This window comes from Echiichthys vipera (assembly GCF_963691815.1).
Source record: "Echiichthys vipera genome assembly, chromosome: 5".
In the NCBI taxonomy this organism is placed as follows: Eukaryota; Metazoa; Chordata; class Actinopteri; order Perciformes; family Trachinidae; genus Echiichthys; species Echiichthys vipera.
In genome coordinates, this window is record NC_139830.1 from 24,220,258 (window position 1) to 24,238,794 (window position 18,537).

An 18,537-nucleotide genomic window follows, 5' to 3' on the forward strand; every position below is an offset into this window, starting at 1 on the left:
AATCATGAAACAGCCCCAACATCCAACTGATCTCAACTCAACATCCTGTTTTTCGAACCAGGTAGTTCCAGCGGGGCCTAAAACTTTCTGATCTGGTTGGAAGAAATCTCTCCATCCCAGGCTAGATGGAAGAAGCTTAGTCATGACTGGTGTGGCTTCCTTTTTGTATGCTGAGCAGTCTGTAAGGAACCCCTTGCATTGATAATTCCAAATCCTGCTGTATATTTTGGGCCTATATATAAAGGTTCGAGCTGAAATAAGAGGATCACGACATGGTACTGCTCCACAGCCACAGCAGGAAACTGAGAATGAAACATAACAGATTTGTTTCCCCGCTGAGACTTTTGCAACTTCACAAGAATTCCACAATCACCCTTGATACGATTGTATGCAACCATGAAAGGAATGAGGAGCAGGGAAAGATGTCAACATATGCATATTGACATAGGCAAGGACTTTTCCAAAGTGGTGGGCCACCCCTTTAAGATTCATTGGGCCTGGGCAGTGATGCCGTCTCTGCCGACATCACTGCCTTTTAGAGGCTGTAGGCTCGGTTTTGAAGACAGTCACTATATGAAACTAGATGACCTTGAATGTCCAAGAAGCCATTGGTAGGATGGAGGAGGTGAGCTGAATAACACTCCAAATGTAGGCAAAATGTTGGTGAGGGAATGACTTGCATGGCCATTTTCAAGGGTACACCTATACTAAAGTGGTGTATTTGAACATTTTTGCATAGTGAGGTCCCTAAACAGTCTTTAATTGTATAAATCGGGTATGACTAGAAATGTCTCCATAACAGCCATTTCATTATTGTGAGAACATTTTTTGAAACTTAAGCTCACTGTATAAATTGAGCTGCTCAAACTAGAGAGCTAGGGCATTCAGAGATGACTTCGCTGGGTAAATTGACAACAAGGTGGTTTCTGTGCTGTTTCCAGAATAGAAATGGGCCAATCAAAATCTCCAAATGTCAAAAATCTTTGATACCAAATCACAGCATGGAGTTTTCTTGTGTTCCTTGAGGTTATAATGTGGTATTTTGGAGGGCTTTTTGGTCGTTTTCATCAATTCTCAAATTGTTGAATTTTGCGCCAAATATGTGAAACAAATGGTAGGCTATTTGAGGTGCTTGTACATTACTTTAGTCTTTTTTCTTTACTATAAATGTTGTACTTTTTTACTCAACTATATGTATCTGACAGTTTTAGTTTTAGTTACTAGTTACATTACAATTTAGGATTTTTGCACAGAAAACATAGGGAGAATTTTAAAATACAATAAACTTTATGAGAATTCTTTTTATAAACAGTTCATGGTTCTCAAATTCTCAGATGTGAAGATTTGCTGATTTATTGTGTGTGTGCGTGTGTAATTTGAGTGAGTTTCGGAAAACAATTAAAACAGTAAAATCCTGCTTTCCTATTAATGCATGAGTAATAATAATAATCTATTGATATCTATCTAATCTATTTCACGATCATACTTACATACTTTAAGTCAATCAATAGTTTCAATGTAGGCCTTTTACTGGTAACAGAGTTTTGTATACATTATTACATTTGCTACCTACATTAAGCAGTTTTGATGCTAATATCTTTGTACTTTTACCAAATTGAATACAGGACTTATAACAGTACTATGTCTACTTTTTGCTGCTACTTTTATCTGAGCCCTCCACTGGTCACCATCCAGGATGCCTGAGAGAACCACAGGAGTTGGAGGGGCATTCGCTTGTAAAGAGTGCTATCTGGTGGATGCAGGCGGTGTTCGCAGCAAGAGGAATAATTAGAATCAGATATCGGTTTAATAATCGGGTGGAGCCACAGAGAGCTGGGCGGACCCCACACCACGGTTGGTCGGACCTCCGTACACGCACGCGTGTGTGTACGTGTGTCTTTTCTCTAAAAAGCATCTGTCAGTAGTTTGATCAGATGAAAGAGTTGCGCGCAACGATTGTCAGGAGTTGAGTCGCGCAAACGGGAAGAGGCAGCAGCTGTTTGTGATCGGCGTCTTCTCAAACAAGGTAAGACTTCCAAAGTTTAGTATTTTGGACTTTTCCCTCTGCCGTTAAAGTTGTTTCTCAACAGTGGCCACGTTTAATAAGCTGCGGTTGTTTGTAAAAGGAGGGAAAGCGACAGCGCGGTTCCACCCCAGCCGTGCGCCTCCTGCTGTAGTCCGTAAGGAAGCGGTGCACATGGTCTGAGAGAGAAGGGAAGCCCCGGGAAGGATCCATCCGGCTGATGCAACACAACCCGGGGGCTCTTTTCTCTTCATCTGCAAACTTTAAAGTGGTCGAGTGAGTCGAGAGATCTTTCCTAATGATTCATAGAATAATAGAAGTGAAACAGAAGTCGTTTCTTTTGGATGTTTGTACTTTGAATAGACTGAGCTGTGCGCGCGAGGGCAGACATTGCCTTTTATAGCGAGTCCTATTTTGCCCCAGTGGTGTGGGTGAATTCATGTAGCCTGCCCACACTGTAAATGAATGGCATTCTTGCACACGTTTCATCAGTGTTACTAAGTTTTATATGCCTTAATAAGACTACTTGAATCACGACAACGCGATGGACATGTTAAAGTAGGTCGAAAATGAAGACTTCGACCAAACCCATGTTTGACAAATGCATGTCATTTTGTCACTTCAGTATTCGAATCTGCATGTTTTATTAACCTACATTTGATATCTAATTGCTCCAAGTATCTGTTTGATCACATTTTTGAACACCTGCCTCTGTGTGGAATGATACGTTTTGCATGAATCAATCATACATAGTTAAAACCAAACTAAATCAAAAGAAAATCCAACATCAGTTATTCAAAAGAATAATCAGCTGTGTATCAATTCATTTTGCCCTCCTCCTACATCATCATAATATCAATACTAATGTTGCAATTAGTAATCTACTGTATACTCTTAAATACCTGGACACTTCTTCTTTTTTGTGCAATAACTTTATCAACAACTTAAGTGCAATTATGTAATCGTACTGCTCATTTCTGTCATATACAGTCATACATATTTGATCTTATACATTTCCTCTACATTTAACTTATCTGATTTAACTTTCTGTGAACATTATTTGACCTGTATTCTTTTATCGCTTAAGAGTTTATTGCTTATTTATTGTTTTTTTTTATACTTTCTGTATTTATTTAGCGAGAGTTTATTGGTTATCCTTTACTGCTTTTTTATACCTCCCTCGTGTTTTTGTAAGCTGCTGGACATTTTATTTCCTTGCGGGACTCATCCAAAAGGGATCAATAAAGAGAAGTCTAAGTCTAAAGAGGCCAACTGTATTTGATGAGTATGATTCCTTTGTGCTTTAGAATAGCCAATTGTGAGGGTTCAGTGTGGCTTCACTATTTTCCTATAAAAGTACAAACATAATGTACGAGTGTTATTGGTTGCTGTATCAGTAGGGATGGGCGTTGTGATCAAAATCATTTGTCCTAGTGTAGGTAATTTCATATCTCTTAATAACAATATATATGACAAGCATGTTTTCTCGTAACCAGTAAATAAATGGTTTATATAAAATAACCACATGGTTTGTATACTCCTGTGTGAATGAAAAACGTGACAAAAGAAAAGTAGAGTAGTATATTTTCCAATTTAATTTAGAACTTTAATCCAAAATGAACCTAACTTGCCTGCATCAGAGCATACAGCATTTAAGCCAAAGAAACAATATTGAAAAAAATATAAACCATAGACATTTTTATATTGTTTTGATGATACATCATGGTTATATCCTCCAGCTTTACTGGAGAGAGATCCCTTTGTGATTGCAATGTAAAGCCCCATTCACACAGCCTGTTTGTTGCAGGACTGTTGCACCTTTATTTCAGCCTGCTTTCTGTGTGACACAGAGACAGAATGGGGAGCAGATCTGTTGCTCCTCTGAGTCACAGAGCTACGACAGCTCCGAGCCTACCTCTATGTAAGAAAGCAGGCAGGGCAGAATGATACATAGTAGTGATGCACCAGTCAACCCACAGGCAGGACAAAAAGTGACAGAGCAGCATTCAGAGTAGCCCAAGATAATAAACTTATTGAAACATTGCATGGGGTAGTCCACCATCTCTTCCCCTCTCAAAGCCAACCAAAGCAAGTTTATTTGTATAGCACAATTTAACAACAAGGTTATTCAAAGTGCTTTACATAAAACATTAAAAGCATTGGAAATAAAAGCATATAAAATGACATTTAAAAACATTGGACAAGAAAAAATTCTTAAAATTTTTAAAAAGTGTTTTTAAACATATAAAATGACATTTGAGTAAAATAAGTAAAAGATTATTGCAACGTATGTTATGGAAGTTAAAGTGCAGTGCAAGCAGTTAAAAAAAAAGTTAGATAAAAGTTATTGCGTATGTTGTATTTGGTGTCACGGTGACATTAATGATATTGCATGAAGTCACAGAGTACAACAGTGAGGAAGGTACAGAATGTAAACACTGTATCAGTGAAAAGCCTGCAAGGTCATGTCAGTTGAGCCCTAACACAGGGCCACACTGTTTTTGAGACTGCACCTGGCTTCAAACAAGGGTGCCAACATCGGTGTGTGTGTGTGTTTCACATTCAGGCATTAAACTGATAACAATTTAGATCTGCAGATCTTCAGGCTGTCTTGATTATTTATGTCATTGAAGGGATCCTTTTAGTTCTAAGTCTGAGTGGTTTTGAACATTCATTTATTTATTTTTCTTCCTTCAACAAGGGCAAGAAACATTCAGTGTGCTCAAGACTCACTTTAAGGCTTCCATCTGTGAAGGTATAAACATATCAGCAAAACTCAGAAGACAGTAAAAACTGCAGTTCCTTTCCTAATGGCTGGGTCTTGTTTTCTGTTCTTCATAGCTTTAATGTTACAAGGTCAGTGTGGCCCTAGAGACACTAAGGCTGTCTGTTTATGATCACGCTCACATGGCACTTTTGTTTGCTCCATCCCCAGTTACACAACACGGGCAGGTGGGCTTTTTGTAGTGCTGCTAAATACCCTTCACGTGCCAAGTGGGACATCAGTGGTGTCTGATTTAGCTTTTAAAATTCATCCAGGGAAAATTGTAATTAAAGACAGTCAGAAGCTTTTCTCAAATTCACGCAATGTTATCTTACACATTCATTTATATGTGGAAAGTCGGTGGAAGATATATATATATATATATCACATCACAATATATATATATATATACATATATATATATATATATATATATATTATATTGAAGTTTAGTTTGACATGTTATGTCTTCTCCATGTGTATAAACAGTGCCACAGCTCACATAAGAGACATTTGAAGGAGCAGAAGCATTTTGCCTTAGCCAAATAGTGAAGCGCATGTGACTGACCATTCCAAATTCACCCGCATGCCCCCTGTGCGTCACGAGCAGGTGTTGAGTTAGGTGATTGGTTGAGAGGAGGGCAGGGTTCTATACTGCCCACGCTCCTTTTTTAGCCCAGCCGCTGCGTGTCACATCTTGTGCATGCTACAGTAAGGCCTTTGTGGTGAGCCACTAGCTGTTTTTTGCCCCTTTTGCCCGGCCTGCGATGTAGCAAATGCTATCTCTTGTGCAACATATAAGCAAGGTTATAAAAGTTTTAAATTTTCAAAATGTTTTCTTTTTTTATTTTAGATGAGTATTTACACTATATATTATCAAAATGTCTATTATTGTTTTCTTTATAATATCTATTGCAATATCAATAAACCAGCACCCGAGCTGGCAATAACGTCGTTTGATGTTTTACATTCGAATCCTTGTACGTTAGGTTCATTTGCACTAAAGTTTTAATAAAATGCAAAAATACTCAGTACTTTTTAGTTGTCATGTATTTAATTCCCACAGAAGTATACAAAATAGGCTTATCCATGTGGTACAATGTAGTAGACTATTTGTTACCGGAAAAAAACATGATATATATATATATATATAGCATGTTTCAGCTTTATGTACAATCACCTGGGTTGTTGTGGCCTTTTTTTTAACTGATTGCACTGCACTTCAACTTCCATAACATATCTTGCAATAATCTTTTACTTATTTTACGCAAATGTCATTTTATATGTTTTCCAACACTGTTCTTAAAATTTTAATAATTTTACTTGTCCAACGTTTTTAAATGTCATTTTATATGCGTTTCTTTACAGCACTTTGAATTACCTTGTTGTTTAATTGATGTACAATCACCTGGGTTGTTGTGGCCTCTGCATGTTGGTCAAATCTGTTAACCCAATGAAATATGTGGTTCTAACTGTTCAGGTCATCATAACCTAGACACAGACAACACAAAGCTCTTCTGCTCTTGTGTCATTTAGTCCTTGAATCATGTCTTCTTCTTTTGGAAGCATGTTCCACACACACATATGTAGTGGAAATAAATACCCACTTGTGCATCTGCATATTCACAGAGCATGTGATTGATGTGGTCTTATTAAATTGTAATTAGAATATGTAAGACGCACCCTATGTCTTAGTCTGTATTTATTTTATTAGAAAAGATGGCATTACTGCTGTAAGAAGGTAAAAGAGTAAAAACAATTCATATATGTCATGACTTTATTATAATGAATAAAGCCTGCCAGTCAGCTGTCTTACACAGTGGGGAATATGGCTGTCGTCACAGCTGCTCTGAGTCTTTCGCTCAGAGGCCATGTGATTTGTCACTGTTCTATTTGTGAGCCAGACACCTGAATGGTTTGTACACTAAGAGGCGTCTGTGTCACGTGTCAAAACCAGCGCATGTAAACGTCTCTCTCAGCTCTATTCATCCTTAGCTGACTGGAAATAAGTCTACAGCTACACGCTGGAGAAAGCGGTTGAGTGGATTTATAAACTGAAAGAAGAGTAACTGTATATCAGTGAAGATAGAAGATCCTGTTTTGTATTGAGCTGTGGAAGTGAGTACTTGTCTGCATTGTTGGTCAGATCTATACCGGTCTCTGCTGTGCTGTTTTAGAAGAGCTTTGAAATTGGATCTTGGACTGTCAGGATTATGCCCTGCACAGATGTCTGGTAACATCAGGATTTAGGATTTATTTTAGAAATTTTGTCTTTCTGATTTGTCATTGCATCTGAATCAGATATAAAATGTGTCAGTTACTGCTCACTTTGTAATGTTGATTTCACATTGTTCATCTACAGTGTAGAATCTAATTCAATTCAAATTCATTCATTCGATCCACTGCTTTTCTATGCTCTGAACAGAGGCATCAGGTTATTTTCCTCAGCCAAATCCCACTATTGGCTAGTCCGCCTCATGCACCGCACAAAACACACACTGATCATAGCAAACTGCAAGCAGTGACGAGGATTTCTCATCCTATCCTGTTTGATTCAGAGAGTAGCGGGAAGTCATGACTAACAACATGCAAGCGTTATACTATCATGACGCCACAACGCTCTCTATCCACACTTATTTATAGATATGTCAAATGTGTGGAACAAGCTGTAAAATATGCCCTTGGAAAACTGTTATATGTCCCGTGCACCAGCAAACTACTAAAGTGTTTAACAAGCAGGCAGCGCTGTCACTTCACAGAGGCCGCCTTCTGCCCAAACCTGCTACACCGCACCAGCAGAGGAAATGGGTAGCTTTAGCTAGCTTTTGGTTAAATGTCCATTGTACTTGGCACAAGTTTGCAAAATTGCACAAACTGATTAAAAAATGTTCAGAAAGGTTCTTTGGCCTAAGCTCTGTTAAATATTTTCTCTTTTAGGTCGCTGTTTTTACATGGCGAATACTTTGGTTGCACTGGTCAGTAAGTTGCAAAATCAGTGTAAAAAAACATGATAAAATCGTGATCGTAATTTTTTTTGATATATCACCCTCCCCTACAAGGGTATGTCCAGTCAGAAAAAGCGGTGTCATATTTGACTATGTAAGTAAAGTCACAAATACAAGACAAATAAGACTCATCTAATGTAAGTATGCAGATTCTCACTCAAGTTATTTGTGAAAAAATATGAAAAACACCTAAAAGTTTAAATGTGCAGTATAGTTTTAGTAGTTTAGCAGTTTATTCAAACCAAAAAGGTTTGCAAAGTTACATCTTGTACTAATATTATACAGTGTTAGGTATTCAGAACAAGCTATTTATATGTACTGTACTAACTCATCCAAGAATGTTCCCACTGATCTTTTATATCAGTGTAAAAATGTTACCATGAACGTGTTAGAAACATATTTGATTTTTGGGGGAATGACAAAGAATTATGGGACAATTTTGATTGCGTACAGACCAATACTTAATACAGCTCCATACTTAATATTTTTTCCTGAATGTGTTGCATTCATGCCCAGACTTTTCTAATTGTACATTAGCTTTCGTCACACTTTAGGAGACTGCTATTGGCAGGGCTCTACAACAAGTTGCTAAGGAGCGAGCCAGTCTTGCTTCTTTCTCATCTCACTCTCAATTGCACATGCACAGTACCATCTGGGCACTCGCGAGGAAAGGGGGGCCAGTAAAGACAAAGTTTATGAGCTACAGTACAAGCAAGCATTTCTATTATCCTGGATACAGGACTGTTGGGGCAAAACTTCAACTTTTAATTTGATTTTTTATAATAGTTTGATATAGTTATAACCTGTACACTCACTAACAAGCCCATCTCTGGAGGGAAAGAGGGGGATTGTCACACCATTTTTAATATGCAGTGATGTTTTTTGCCACTCATCTCTTGTATGACACCTGGTGTACTGATTAATTTACTTAAATAAGGAATAAACATGACAATTAACTTTAGTCCTTGCTGTTATTTGATAGGTTTTTGTTCTTTACCTTTGTCTAAGTGCATTGTAATCTCAATGATCTGTTATTCCTGTCTCATTCAGTCAACAGGTAAATTATCTTCTGAAGAGCTTTTAATTCCGGCCAGCATGATTCTGGCAACGTTAAAGGGCATTGGAAAGCAGCTCCTGCGGGTGAAGGTTGTGGACTGTAACACAGAGGACTCCCGCTTGTGTCGATGCCTCAACACTTTTGACCTTGTGGCCCTGGGCGTTGGCAGCACTCTGGGTGCCGGAGTCTATGTCCTAGCGGGTGCTGTAGCCCGGGACAGCTCTGGCCCAGCCATCGTCCTCTCCTTCCTCATCGCCGCTGCCGCCTCAGTCCTGGCTGGTCTGTGCTACGCCGAGTTCGGGGCCCGTGTCCCCAAAACCGGCTCAGCTTACCTCTATAGCTATGTGACGGTTGGAGAACTGTGGGCCTTTATCACAGGCTGGAACCTCATCCTCTCTTATGTCATCGGTGAGACACTTTAAATAAGGAAGGAAAGGAGTTGGCTGCTACAGCAGATATTTTTCAGTTCACAGAAATACTTTCATCCACACAGGAACTTCAAGTGTAGCCAGAGCATGGAGTGCAACCTTTGATGAGCTGATTGGAAGGCATATTGAGGAATTCTGCAGACGTTACATGACCATGAATGCCCCGGGCATCCTGGCAGAGTATCCAGACATATTTGCCGTCTTCATCATAATCACTCTGACAGGTGAGAAGCCGCTTGGATATATCTATGTTTTATCTCACTTTTTTTTTTTTTTTTTTTCATCCTGGGCTTCAATATTTCACATTGTCTTTTTTAAATGCCTGCAGGACTGCTCGCTTTCGGAGTGAAGGAGTCGGCCCTGGTAAATAAAGTGTTCACCTGCATCAATGTACTGGTGCTGCTGTTTATGATCATCTCTGGGTTGGTCAAAGGAACCCAAAAAAACTGGAACTTGAACCCTGAAGAAATCCTCAATGGCACCAGCAACTCTAGCCATAAGTGAGTGAAAGGAATACCTTATTCCCAAAAAGTGTAAAATGTGTTTCTTTGTTGTGTTTAAAATTAAGCACATTATTTTTCTTTTACTTCCAGTATGTCTGAGACCTTACCATCAAAAGAAAGTCTCGGTGAAGGCGGCTTCATGCCTTTTGGCATGACTGGAGTCCTCTCTGGGGCCGCCACCTGTTTTTATGCATTCGTAGGGTTTGACTGCATTGCCACTACAGGTGAGAGGAAATACATTAAATTGATAAGCAACACTCATGACCCCCTATCCTCTCACATCTCCAGTTATGTGTCCTCCCCAGGAGAAGAAGTGAAGAATCCTCAGAGGGCCATTCCTATCGGGATTGTGGCCTCGCTCCTTATTTGTTTTGTGGCATACTTCGGTGTGTCCGCAGCCCTCACTTTGATGATGCCTTACTACATGCTGGACAAGAACAGCCCTCTGCCAGTGGCCTTTAAGTATGTGGGCTGGGAGGGAGCCACTTATGCAGTGGCCATTGGCTCTTTATGTGCCTTGTCGACCAGGTAAGATGCTCTACTACTGTCTCTCTGCATGAGAATTTGTGAGGATTTGTAAATGTTTGCATGTTTTTATCTTTTTTTTTTAGGAATTAATCATTCATGTCTTAATCACAAGCGTCTTTGAGTACTGAGAAAAGCTCTATATACAGTAAAATTGATCTATTATTATTATTATTATTATTATTATTATTATTATTATTATTATGTCCAGTACACTGAATTTAGAATTGCATGTATTCTTTTATTGAGTTAAGTACTACTAACTTGTTGTAGTATATTTGCGATCATTTCTCTAAGGGCGTGATCACACTGTCCTCCCGGACCGAGACCCGGACTTTAGGGTACTTGTCCCCCCTCCCTCTCCCCCCCGCGCCCCAGCCCCGTTTGTACTCACACTACCAGGGCCTCGGCCAATGCTTCTTGCTGTCCACACGCCATCAAGCCGTAACACGTCACACGCATTGATCGCGTGTGTGGCTTTGTTTACAAATCTTTCCATAGACCTCGGAGTTTTTGTGCGTCTTGTCGACTGTTTTTGAATATTTTCATCCGACCAAATCTGCAGTAAACACTCCACCTCCGCACCACACCAACGTGAACCTTTCACCGCCATTGTTGTTGTAGTTAAATGTCCGCGCATGGTCCGTCCTTCTATTTACATGTCAGAACAGGCGGACATAACGCTACTGCCGTAGGGCTCGTGCGCGTGCACGTGCGCACGCTCGTGCTCGTACATGTGCAAACGGCTCCGCTAAAGCCCACCTCTTTCAAGCGGGCCGTGGCGGCCCAGCTGGCCGCAGTTGAGCGCGGAGCGGGTGCGCTCACATTACTTAAAGGTACTAGACTTTAGCTGAAAAACCGGTTTTGGCCGCGGCCAAAAGGACAGTGTGAGCACGCTGTAAAGGAGCTGGTTACGTACATGACCTTTGTATTTCAACTTAATTAAAGGTTCCCTGTGGAGTTTTCTTCTAAACAAACAAAGTTTCAGTTTGTATTCAGGTTTACTCTTACTAACATATCCTCAAGGTCTAACAAAAGTGTTCGACATTTCTACATACATTTCTTTCCTTATTTGCAAAGCGAGATTTGGTTTGAAACCAGTTTGAAACCTGCACTGTTCATGGTTAAATGACTGCAGGTGTTTGTGACCTGTAAGTCAATGGAGTAGCTTAAAGCCATTGACAGGAATGCAAATTGTGTCACCTGCGTGCAAAAACTCCACAGGGTATCTTTTTAATTCAGCTTCACTTACTTTTTTAGTCTAATTGTAATCCCCAAAACCTTGTAATTGTTTGTTATGTGTTCTCTATTTATATTTTATTAATAGGTAGATAGTATTTACCTAATATTAAATAGCCTAATCTAGTTTGCAATGTTCATCCTTAGATGGTCTTTTGTTATGTGGACATCCCTGTATTATTTTTGGTCTGGGGCGTTTTTTTTTTATGTTTTGGGCCCCGTTTTAGAGAATGCTCTAACCTTGTGTTAACAGTCCTGTCAAATTTTCTAACTGTGTGCATTCACTTGCATTGCATGCTTTTCTCTCCCTTACTAGTTTACTAGGCTCCATGTTCCCAATGCCCAGAGTGATCTGGGCCATGGCACAAGATGGACTGCTCTTCAAAAGTTTGGCCAAAATCAGCCCACGAACCAAAACCCCTCTAACAGCTACAGTAACATCAGGTGTTGTGGCAGGTGAGGTCATGACCTAAACCTACTAACTGGTTGGGGTTCCTAATCACCCTGTAACCCTACAAGACACTTTTGGTACACATGGCCTCAACACAAGCAATCGACCAAAAAAAAAGATGGTCATACAGCATAAAGACAGCAAATGTAATATTTCTTCAATAATTATTGACACGAGAACATCCTGAGAACAGCATCATGTGTTGTTTATCAATACGTCGTAGCTGCAGTTGAGGCCCTTATGTGAAACCAGAGTTCCCAAACATATTCTTTAAGTTTAAAATGTCTGCCTCCTTCCTTCATCCTTGGATTAGTCTCCTTGGCTCCATGTTTCCACTCCCACGCATTATCTTTGCTATGGCTCGCGATGGTCTGCTCTTCTCGTTTCTGGCACGTGTCAGCGAGAGGAAGACGCCCACCATCTCCACCGTGGTGGCAGGTTTTATGTCTGGTAGGTAGCTGAGAGGAGGCCAAGGGCAACTTTTTGGGGAAGGAGGATGGTGGAAAAAATCACATAAGGTTTCCAGATAAATGGAGCTGTACAGTTATAGTTTGGCAATTTGTATGCATTACAATATCTGCATTATATCGTGGTGAATTTGTTTTGTGCATTTTTTAAAGATTTTGGATTAGTTTGAAGACATCTATCGACTTGCTGACATTGTGTATTTTTCTCCTGTGCCCTGCAGCTGTGATGGCTTTCCTGTTTGACTTGAAGGACCTGGTTGACCTCATGTCCATCGGTACTCTGCTGGCCTATACTCTTGTGGCTGCCTGTGTACTGGTCCTCAGGTAGGCCTCATCTCTGTTGACAGATCTCTTAACAGTCTTGACAGGATGCTAGATTACCAGGTTGAATAAAACTGTATTTGTACATCCTCTCACTGTAAGGGCATTCCCCATTTAGAGGCTAGTCGGGCCACATGTGTGCAAGTGTTTGAAACGCTCACAGTTTCAGTTGCAGTTTGATACTAGATGACTGATCTAAGCTGCACTCTTCAAACACAGGGATGCGAGTCTTTGGGGATGAGGATAGCCACTGAGGGTTATCAAAGTTAAAAGATAATGTAAAGGATACTAAACCTACTGACCCCAGCCTTACTGTATTCTATGCATATTTGATGATAGTAATGAATCATCTTAATCATTTGAAGCATATTCACTACAGAGAAACATCCGTTGTACCCTTTATAATAGAATATAAATACTTTATTGGTCCCAAGCTGGGAAATTGCAGTATGCAGAATGTGATGCAGCATGTTTTTAAATTTGGCTAGTATTTTTTTTTTTTAAAAACCTTCTGTTGTGTCCTTAGCCTAATTGAACAGCAGTTTCCAAGTGTGGTTTTGACCGTCTGTTTTGCCATGTGAAGGTACCAGCCTGAGCAGCCCAGTCAGGCTTATGAGATGGCCAACACTCAGGATGAACCGGAAGGGACTGACGATGGGAGCACTGACATACTGCCACAACCAGAGGATCGCTTCACCATCAAGAATCTACTCTTCCCTTCAAACCCAGAGCCGTCCCCTCTGTCCGGGTTCGCTGTCAACATTTGCACCAGCGTACTCGGTGAGACACAGACATATACAAAGCCCAGAGAAACTGGATGATTTCCCCTGGTTACTGATACAACACATCAACTGATCACCTCTCACTGTCTTATTCTTCCCTCCAGGTGCCTTGGTGTGTGTCTTCAGTGTTGTAGCTGTTCACGGAGGGCTGGCAGCCTGGTCATTATCTGTCCTCTGTGTTATCGTGGTGGTTTGTCTGATTATCACTTTCATTGTCTGGAGACAGCCACAGAGCAAGGCCAAGCTTGCCTTCAAGGTAGAGTGTGTTCTTTTATCCAAAGAGTTTTCCTTCACTATTTCATAGTCACAGCACAAGATGACACTGTCACAATGTGATAAGCATGATGTTTATATTATTCTGCTAATCTCATAACCCCCTCTGTAGTCTTGAAGGCTTCATAAAAAGCTGTTTGAAAGCAAGGTTTTATCGTAGTTTAACTGCTGTAAAATACAGTGAACAGAGCAAACAGTCAAGTTGCTCCTAACTATCCTCCTAAATGACTATATACACATCTATTAGCCCGGCAAATGCAAATTTTGTGTATTTAACAGTTTGCCGACTATTTACAAAGCACACCATCTGTTGTTAAATCGATTGCAAATGCTTAATTTCAGTTCCTACTTAAAATGAACTTGCCAAATTTGTGAAAGAAGTGATAGAAGAAAAATTGTGAACATCTCATCACTTATATTTCATTGCAGTCAGACTCAAGCTTAATGGGAGACAATGCCGACCTGGAAAATATGAAATAACCTTAGTTTTATGGCAGACTTTTGGCAGAAATGTGAATTTGTTGTTCATTTTTTAAGCCCATCAACTTAACAACGGACACCAGGCTGATTTTGGGGGGAAATGGAAACACAATATGCTGTAGCTTTTTAAGAGAGAGAGAGAGTTTTAAAAAGCAGTGGATGCATACAACAAATAAATATTGGGAATATATGTGATGATGATGTCAGACTATATAGAGAAAGGCTTCTTTTACTTTATATCTGCTTTTGCATTAATGTGTATAGGGGGTTAATGGACTAAAACATCTAAAACCACTGGCAATGTCATTCAAGGTTATTGGATTAAAATTCATAGAGTTGTTATGTAATCTTCATTTCAATTCTTCTGGCACGTCAAATAATTAGGAATTATATTATCTATCAGAAAATATACAGCTGTTGTGTTTAAGAGGAGAGTTTATTCATTCTGTTTGTTTCCTCGGGAAAGGTGTTTTAGACTTAAAGGAGCAGTGTAAAGGATTTAGTGACATCTAGCGGTGAGGTTACAGTTTGCAACCAACCGAATGCCCCTTCCTTCACCCATCCCTTTCCAAGCATGTAGGAGAACCAATGATGGCCTTCAGGTAATGTAAAACCTTGCAAGGCATGCAGAATAGGCTAAAAAACAGCCTACCAGGGCAGATTACTGGCAATGGTGCGGGACACACCACAAAAACTAGGGCGACGCTCATTCTCAGTCAGCTTAGTGTGTCCCTGCCTTTTAGTTTCAGGTGATTATACACCAGTGAAAACATAATTATAAATATTATGTCCCATTCTTCCAATAGATCCCCTAAGTCCTACACACTGCTCCCTCCCTGTAGGGTGCTGAATATATCTTAAATAATTACTCTTTTTCTGTGTTGTTTAGAACTGATTGTCAGATTTTCCAGCAACATTACCCACTTAGCCATTGTTAGTAAGGCCCATGTCACACATTTCTACATTCTTTGAGTGTATCTTTTTATATTTACGGTTGGTATGTAACCTCACAGGTTCCCCTGCTGCCCTTTGTCCCAGTCATTAGTATGTTTATCAACGTCTATCTGATGATGCAGCTTGACAGAGGAACATGGATGCGGTTTGCCATTTGGATGGTTCTAGGTACTGCCAATTTTTGGACAACAATGTCAAATATTATCTCTGCTGTTGGGGAAATGAATTAATGCATTTGCCATCATGTTTCTACACCATTTCTAGGTTTCTTTATCTACTTTGGTTATGGTATTCGCAACAGTGCTGAGGCAGTGTTAACCAGGTCCAACAACTACACACCAGCCTGCACAATAAAGGGAGAGCCCATGGCCACAGAGAAGGAAGCCTTCCTACATGACACACAAACTGCTAACGGAGATGATGATGATGAAGATTCCTGAGGAAACCGGAGGTTAACTAATTCACTCTATTTCTGTTCTGTTCAATTCTCAGAAATATGTAAATCCAGGAGACTTTTATGCACCCCTCCAATAAGAGCATGGAGTTGTTCCCGTACTCTGGCCAATTGTTTTAATATGGTAAAAAGGCAAATTAGATGCAAGGATAAGTAAAAACTTTTAAAAAGACAAGATGTCTGCAAACATCTGAAAGCCATTTTTTTTTTCAGAAAACTTTTTATTTTGTGGTTCAAAGTAATATTTGTATGTTTTGCACGACTAACTCTGTGGAACTAAAGCAACCAAAGGCAAAGTACAAGTAGTTTAAACAAAGTTTGTTCAAGGCATCTGCTGTACATATATCTATGATAATACTTTTTCCGGTTCCTTTAATCCGCAGGATATCAGAATAAGGCCATTCTTTTTTTTCCTGTAATCTGCATCTTTTAACTATTTTTGAGAGTTCAGCTTTTGTAACTCTTCTAGCTTGACATTTGTAGCTATGTTGTCTGTTTACAGAAAATATATCATGGATTTCAAAAGCATTGTGATGAAAATGAATGAAGCTCATCCATTTTTTTTTAAAAACAAAACGTTTTTTTTCAAAGCAAATATGCATGCGTTTGGCAGATTTCCTGGTAAATGTCTGTCATTCCTCTTGCTGTATTAGAAAGACACAGTGCCGGCTACTGTGTCCAAATCCCATGGAGGTTATTTTAGAGTCCACATCCTTTAATTTCACACCTTAATTAATTGTAATAATTAAGAATCAGCAAGCAAGTCTTCTCAAACTCAGAATTTCAAAGTGCCTTTTTTGTGTTGTAAGTTTACCTCAAAGGCACAACTTATTTATGCCGATATTTCACTCCTGAGAAAATGTACTGTATAGAAAGCACAACTCTCTACCTGTGTTTTACGTTTTACAGAATAACTCAGAATAATGCACCACGGTGCTCTGAATAATCTGATACAGTACTTTGTGATCAGTATATCTCAGCGTGAAAGTGTTCTAGCTGATTGATGGTCTCCTCACGACACACATTTACCAGAGATCAAATACACCAGTGTTGTCTCCATTGGGAACTTCCATCTTGTTTAACTAGCCAAAGAAAGAAAGGAAAAGCTGCTAATGTTATCAGATACCTTGGAGGATGTATTTTCAGTGCCTATTACCCAAATGAATGTTACACCTTTTAAAAGGTATGATATCTATCACCAGCTAAAGCAATTAACTATGTATATCGTCTGTATATAATGTACACTTTGGATTTTTGAAATCAAATATTTATAATATATAAGAGAAATTTCACCTGTGTACCTTTTCACTTTTTAGTTCACATACATCTGAATGGGATGAAGTACCGGTAGTATCAGTTGGTGATATTGAACACCTTTCCGTTTCCATGGTGATGTTCATGCTGTTTATTCAGAAACACTACTACACCAACACTTATAGCGGAAAGCATCTGAAAGTGCCTCTGCCAGTCAGGCATTATTTAATGATCGTGAGTGTGTGCAGATTCCCAGGGCAGCTAAAAACTGAGCGCAACACATTAGAGTATGTGTGTTCACTAAAGACTGACAAAGGTGAAACACTGAGTCCCTTTTTAAATGAACACTAGGGTTTAATGTGTTCTTTTCCTGCTATTTATGTTTCATTGAGAAAAACTATTGATTGTACCAGAAGCCAAATTCTGTTGCATTTAATTGGATAATGCATCAAAAAAATGTTGCAATTCATTGTCAGAGTTGCTGTAGATTTTTTAACGATGACGTTGAAAACAGCCTGCAAGTTTAAAATACTAAATAGCTTTGTAAATATGTACTGTGTTACTTTGTTGCATTTCTGAGACATTGAAGCAGCCTTGCCACATAATACTGTGCTGCAGAAAGTTACTTTTTCCTGTCCGTCCTATAAGCTTTTATTGAAACTGGGAGATGTTTAAATCAGTGGGACATGATCGTATACATTTTGATAACATTACGTGAAGCGCTACCTTTGTTAGAAATGCAAATTTCAAACATTTGATGTCTGTTTTTGTAAATAGCGTTTTGATTTGACTTAAACGTTACTACCCATATTCCAACTTTCACTTGTCCGTCACCCCACAGCTTTAATCTGTACGATCTTTAGTTGCAAGCTTTATGTAAAGTAAATATCTAAAACAAATTGTGCCAACAATGATGTAGCTGCTCATAAATAGATGGAATATATTTGTTTGAAAGAACACATTATCCATTGGGTGAATATGATCTCTCTTTTGGGTTGGATGTGATACATGCAGCCCTAGTTTCACTGACATTCTTGTTACATTAAAACTCATGTGCTGCTTCATCTATGCTATTGAAACTGCAAGTACACTGTCTGTTTTATGTAAACATTTGCATGCTGCACTATTTCAGAATGTTATGAAGCTTGAAAAAGATTTATATTTTACAGTACTGCTAAGTTATAAATGTGTTTACAGTGTATCAGAGTGGTGAAGGTCAGATGTTCAGCATGTGTTGTCTTGATACTGGTTGCGGTTTGTAAAGTTACTGCTGTAAATAAATAATGCTGAAAGTTAAACCCCAAAGTTTGTCTGCATTTATTTATTTATTTATATGTTTTCATGCATGTTACAAAATGGTTTGCCTGACAAAGCTAATTGTGTTCTTGGTTATTCCCGTTTTTACTCTTTTTTAGTGTTTGTTTTATCCTTAGAAAGACATTTTGTTTTTTAATTTTTACATTTGTTTCCTGCTGGACACAAGCCCATTCTTGGTTTGTGTGCACTGGCAACTTCAAGAGTCTACATCATACTTGTATAAGTTCAATAATGGATCAG

General features: G+C 39.1%; 1 protein-coding gene across 4 annotated transcripts; it reads left to right on the forward strand.

Annotated features, from left to right (window-relative positions):
• The first annotated feature begins 1,885 nt into the window (after nt 1–1,885).
• Nucleotides 1,886–18,246, forward strand: LOC310947028 (high affinity cationic amino acid transporter 1-like). Of its 4 annotated transcripts, XM_083913652.1 has the most exons (13): nt 1,889–2,026; nt 2,127–2,299; nt 8,843–9,257; nt 9,343–9,501; nt 9,606–9,777; nt 9,871–10,004; nt 10,086–10,308; nt 11,861–12,000; nt 12,684–12,786; nt 13,367–13,563; nt 13,670–13,821; nt 15,332–15,440; nt 15,537–18,246. In XM_083913652.1, exons 3-13 carry the CDS (start codon nt 8,888–8,890, stop codon nt 15,710–15,712), a joined length of 1,935 nt encoding a protein of 644 aa, XP_083769778.1. In that variant the 5' UTR covers nt 1,889–2,026; nt 2,127–2,299; nt 8,843–8,887; the 3' UTR covers nt 15,713–18,246. The 4 variants fall into 4 exon arrangements, with proteins under 4 accessions (XP_083769777.1, XP_083769780.1, XP_083769778.1 ...); XM_083913651.1 differs by lacking the exon at nt 2,127–2,299 and having other exon boundaries at nt 1,886–2,026; XM_083913654.1 differs by lacking the exons at nt 2,127–2,299; nt 11,861–12,000 and adding an exon at nt 12,309–12,445 and having other exon boundaries at nt 1,886–2,026.
• Nucleotides 18,247–18,537: the final 291 nt, after the last annotated feature.

What these genes read in the sequence shown, in the direction of transcription:
- LOC310947028 (XM_083913651.1), top strand. Translation starts at nt 8,888, where the DNA reads ATGATTCTGGCAACGTTAAAGGGCATTGGAAAGCAGCTCCTGCGGGTG. An exon ending in GCCTGTGTACTGGTCCTCAG is followed by an intron (nt 12,787 to 13,366) that starts GTAGGCCTCATC and finishes TGCCATGTGAAG; the next exon opens with GTACCAGCCTGAGCAGCCCA. An exon ending in AGGCCAAGCTTGCCTTCAAG is followed by an intron (nt 13,822 to 15,331) that starts GTAGAGTGTGTT and finishes GTAACCTCACAG; the next exon opens with GTTCCCCTGCTGCCCTTTGT.